This window comes from Temnothorax curvispinosus, unplaced genomic scaffold (genome assembly GCF_003070985.1).
Source record: "Temnothorax curvispinosus isolate PA1 unplaced genomic scaffold, ASM307098v1 QBEX01000798.1, whole genome shotgun sequence".
Classification (NCBI taxonomy): domain Eukaryota; kingdom Metazoa; phylum Arthropoda; class Insecta; order Hymenoptera; family Formicidae; genus Temnothorax; species Temnothorax curvispinosus.
The window spans coordinates 119-3,139 of NW_020210578.1; the positions used below are offsets into that span (position 1 = coordinate 119).

Here is a 3,021-nt window from a genome sequence, read left to right on the forward strand (position 1 = left end):
TAAAATTTGAGGAGGACATACTTTCTATGATACTCTATTTGTGTGCCAAATTTCAACCCGGTATCTAAAAAATTGTAGAAGTAGATGCGTGTACAAAAAATCCGTACACACACACACACACACACACACATACATACATACTTCCGGACATTTTTTACTAATACGATTTTTCGACATTTTAGAACATTCTAAACCTATTTCCATCAAAATCTCGAAAAAAAATTTTTTCACCATCACAAAGCTTCCTCTATGAGGAAGCAAAACGTAATAGTTCTTCATTTATTATCTTTCTTTGCGAGTTCTGTTACTCTCTAATTTTTTATATCAGCTCTCGATCGCTTCTAATCGTGCGGTGTCGAATCGTGCGGTGTCGAATCGAGCGTGTCGAATCGTGCGGTGTCGAATTGTGCGTATCGAATCGTGCGGTGTCGAATCGTGCTGTGTCGAATCGTGCGTGTCAAAAAGTGTGGTGTCGAATCGTGCGGTGTCGAATCGTACAATGTTCGTGTCGAATCGTGCGGTGCCAAATCGTGCAATGTTCGCGTCGAATTGTGCGGTGTCAAATCATGCGGTGTCCAATCGTGCGGTGTCGAATCGTGCGGTGTTAAATAGTTACGTGTCCAATAGTGCGTGTCTAATCAAGCGGTGTCGAATCGTTACGTGTCCAAAAGGAGGTCACCCTCTGTTGAGACGGTGGAAATCGTTCCTTGAGCTCTCGCGAAGACAGCAAAGACGACGAATCCGCACCCTTGTGCAAGCGGATCTCGATTATTTAGCAAATGCAGCGAATAATGCTGCGTCTAGTCCTTCATGCTCACCGCCAACAGCTCGTGCTTCTAATATTCCCAATGACGTTTGTCATCAAATTGATGATTTCTTTGATAATATAATCTTGAACGCTTTGATGACGCAGATGATCTCAATTTACTAATCAGTGAAAGACCGACACTGACTAATACAGATATCCAGATGGAGAATCAGTCTCAATCGATTATCACTCGTCCCTCTAGTATAACTGATCTTAAAAATTTTCTTGCTCATTGGACAATCCAAAACAAAATACCTCAATCCCTTGTGAACGATCTTTTGAGAGGGTTAAAGAAATTTGGTCATCCTGAGCTTTCGTTTGATGCCAGGACATTATGTGACACGCCAAACAGAATTGATATACAGGCTCTCGCTGGAGGTATGTACTTATATATGTTCATTATGGCTTAGAGAGAACTGAAGAAACAGTTGAGATACAGAAACTATAATGTATTGCTGCAGCGTAATGCTGACACAGAAATTTCTGTGATTCTCCAAATTAACATTAATATCGATGGACTACCTCTATCAAAGAGTTCTAAGAGTCAGTTGTGGCCCATATTATGTAAAGTTGTTTGAACTCAGTTTGTCGAACCATTCGTTATTGGAGCGTTTCATGGAAGTAAAAAGCCTTCATCCGCTGCTGAATTTCTACAAGCATTTCTCATAGAGTACATAAAATTGTACAATGAGGGTTTTATTTACGAAAATCGAAGCTATGTTTCCCGATGAGACATTAGGCACTTACTGACAGAAAATAAAAGCTGAAATGTTTAAAATAATATACAATAAGCACGTATTAAAATAATATGTATTTTTATTTCTGCATCATTTCTGAACGTTTTAATATTTCAGCAATATGACATGCCGAGTGGTTATTAATTATATTATTTTTCAGATGATTGTAGAGAGGATCGAAAGGCGCGTTTTGAGGATTTAATTCTACAAAAAGTAAATGAGTTGCTGAAAGTAGTGCGAAGAAATGATAACCTAGTGGAGTGTATAGATCGTCATTATGCACTTCTGCCCCAGATGCCATTCAATGATATTAACGAATTACAAAGATTCGATCGTGATCTCAAAGACAATGGACAAATGCGAGATCAATTTGTACGTATGCGAGTACTGTGAAACTGTGGTGATACATCGGATCGTTTCGTCAATATTTTAATTAAGTTGTTTAAATTGTTGATATTTTCTAGATGAAAAAAATTCAAGACATTCGGCGGAAAATCGGTTCAAAAAGCCGTTAAATATGCAATGGAAGTAGTTATGACGGATGATTTAATTCAACAAGTCGTTTGAACCCTCGGAGCTGAGAACAAATAAAAAATCTCCAAGTTCACGTTTCCATGATATGTCATAATTGGTATGTACATGGCATATAACACTTTTGTTAAGTTCTTCGCCGTGAAAAAGCTACCACGTCTCATAGTCTACTTTTTCAGATGTTGTACGTAACACATTTGAAGGGACAAAAATCAAAGCTGTCGAAGATCGAATTGCCGAGTGGCTTCGCCGTGGGGGCGACCGGAAAAAAGCTGAGAATAAACGTTGAGAACGTCTAAATCTTCAGCAGTGATACATCATTGTACTTGGTAGATATGTATATTACACTGTACTGCGTCTATATGCATTACGCGTGCTTTTTTTTAATAAGATAAATATAGGTGTCAAGATATTGGTATCATTTAATAAGATCAATATAGGTATAGATGTTTTTTTTTCAATAAGATAAATATTACAGGTATAAGTTCCTAATATATAGATAAGTAGATTTTTGATAATGTTGTTTACATACACGACTGTGTTTTGCTTATGTAAGATCTACTGTTTCTTTATGTACAAGTCTTATGAATAATACTTTCATTATATTGTAAATAATGTGAAATATGGATTTATATTAATTATATTATATACTATATGATAAAAGTTTATTGTTATCTGAAATATGGATGTACACAATATAAAGTTAATAATTGTATTATCTAAAATTATTTAATACACGCAGGTAACAATCAACTAGTATATTTTATAATATAAAGTTGATATAATATATATTATATTAATTATAATTATATCAACTTTATATTATAAAATATACTAGTTGATTGTTAACTGCAGTGTACTCATAATTTTAGATAACACAATTAACTTTATATTGTGTACATACATATTTCAGATAACAATATACTTTTATCATTTATTGTTCAC

At 35.1% G+C, this 3,021-nt stretch overlaps 1 protein-coding gene across 1 annotated transcript; it reads left to right on the forward strand.

Annotated features, from left to right (window-relative positions):
* Positions 1–553: 553 nt before the first annotated feature.
* On the forward strand, positions 554–2,601 carry LOC112458373. The gene is made up of 4 exons (XM_025021980.1): positions 554–1,186; positions 1,706–1,917; positions 2,010–2,176; positions 2,256–2,601. Exons 1-3 carry the CDS (start codon positions 970–972, stop codon positions 2,058–2,060), a joined length of 480 nt encoding a protein of 159 aa, XP_024877748.1. The 5' UTR covers positions 554–969; the 3' UTR covers positions 2,061–2,176; positions 2,256–2,601.
* Positions 2,602–3,021: the final 420 nt, after the last annotated feature.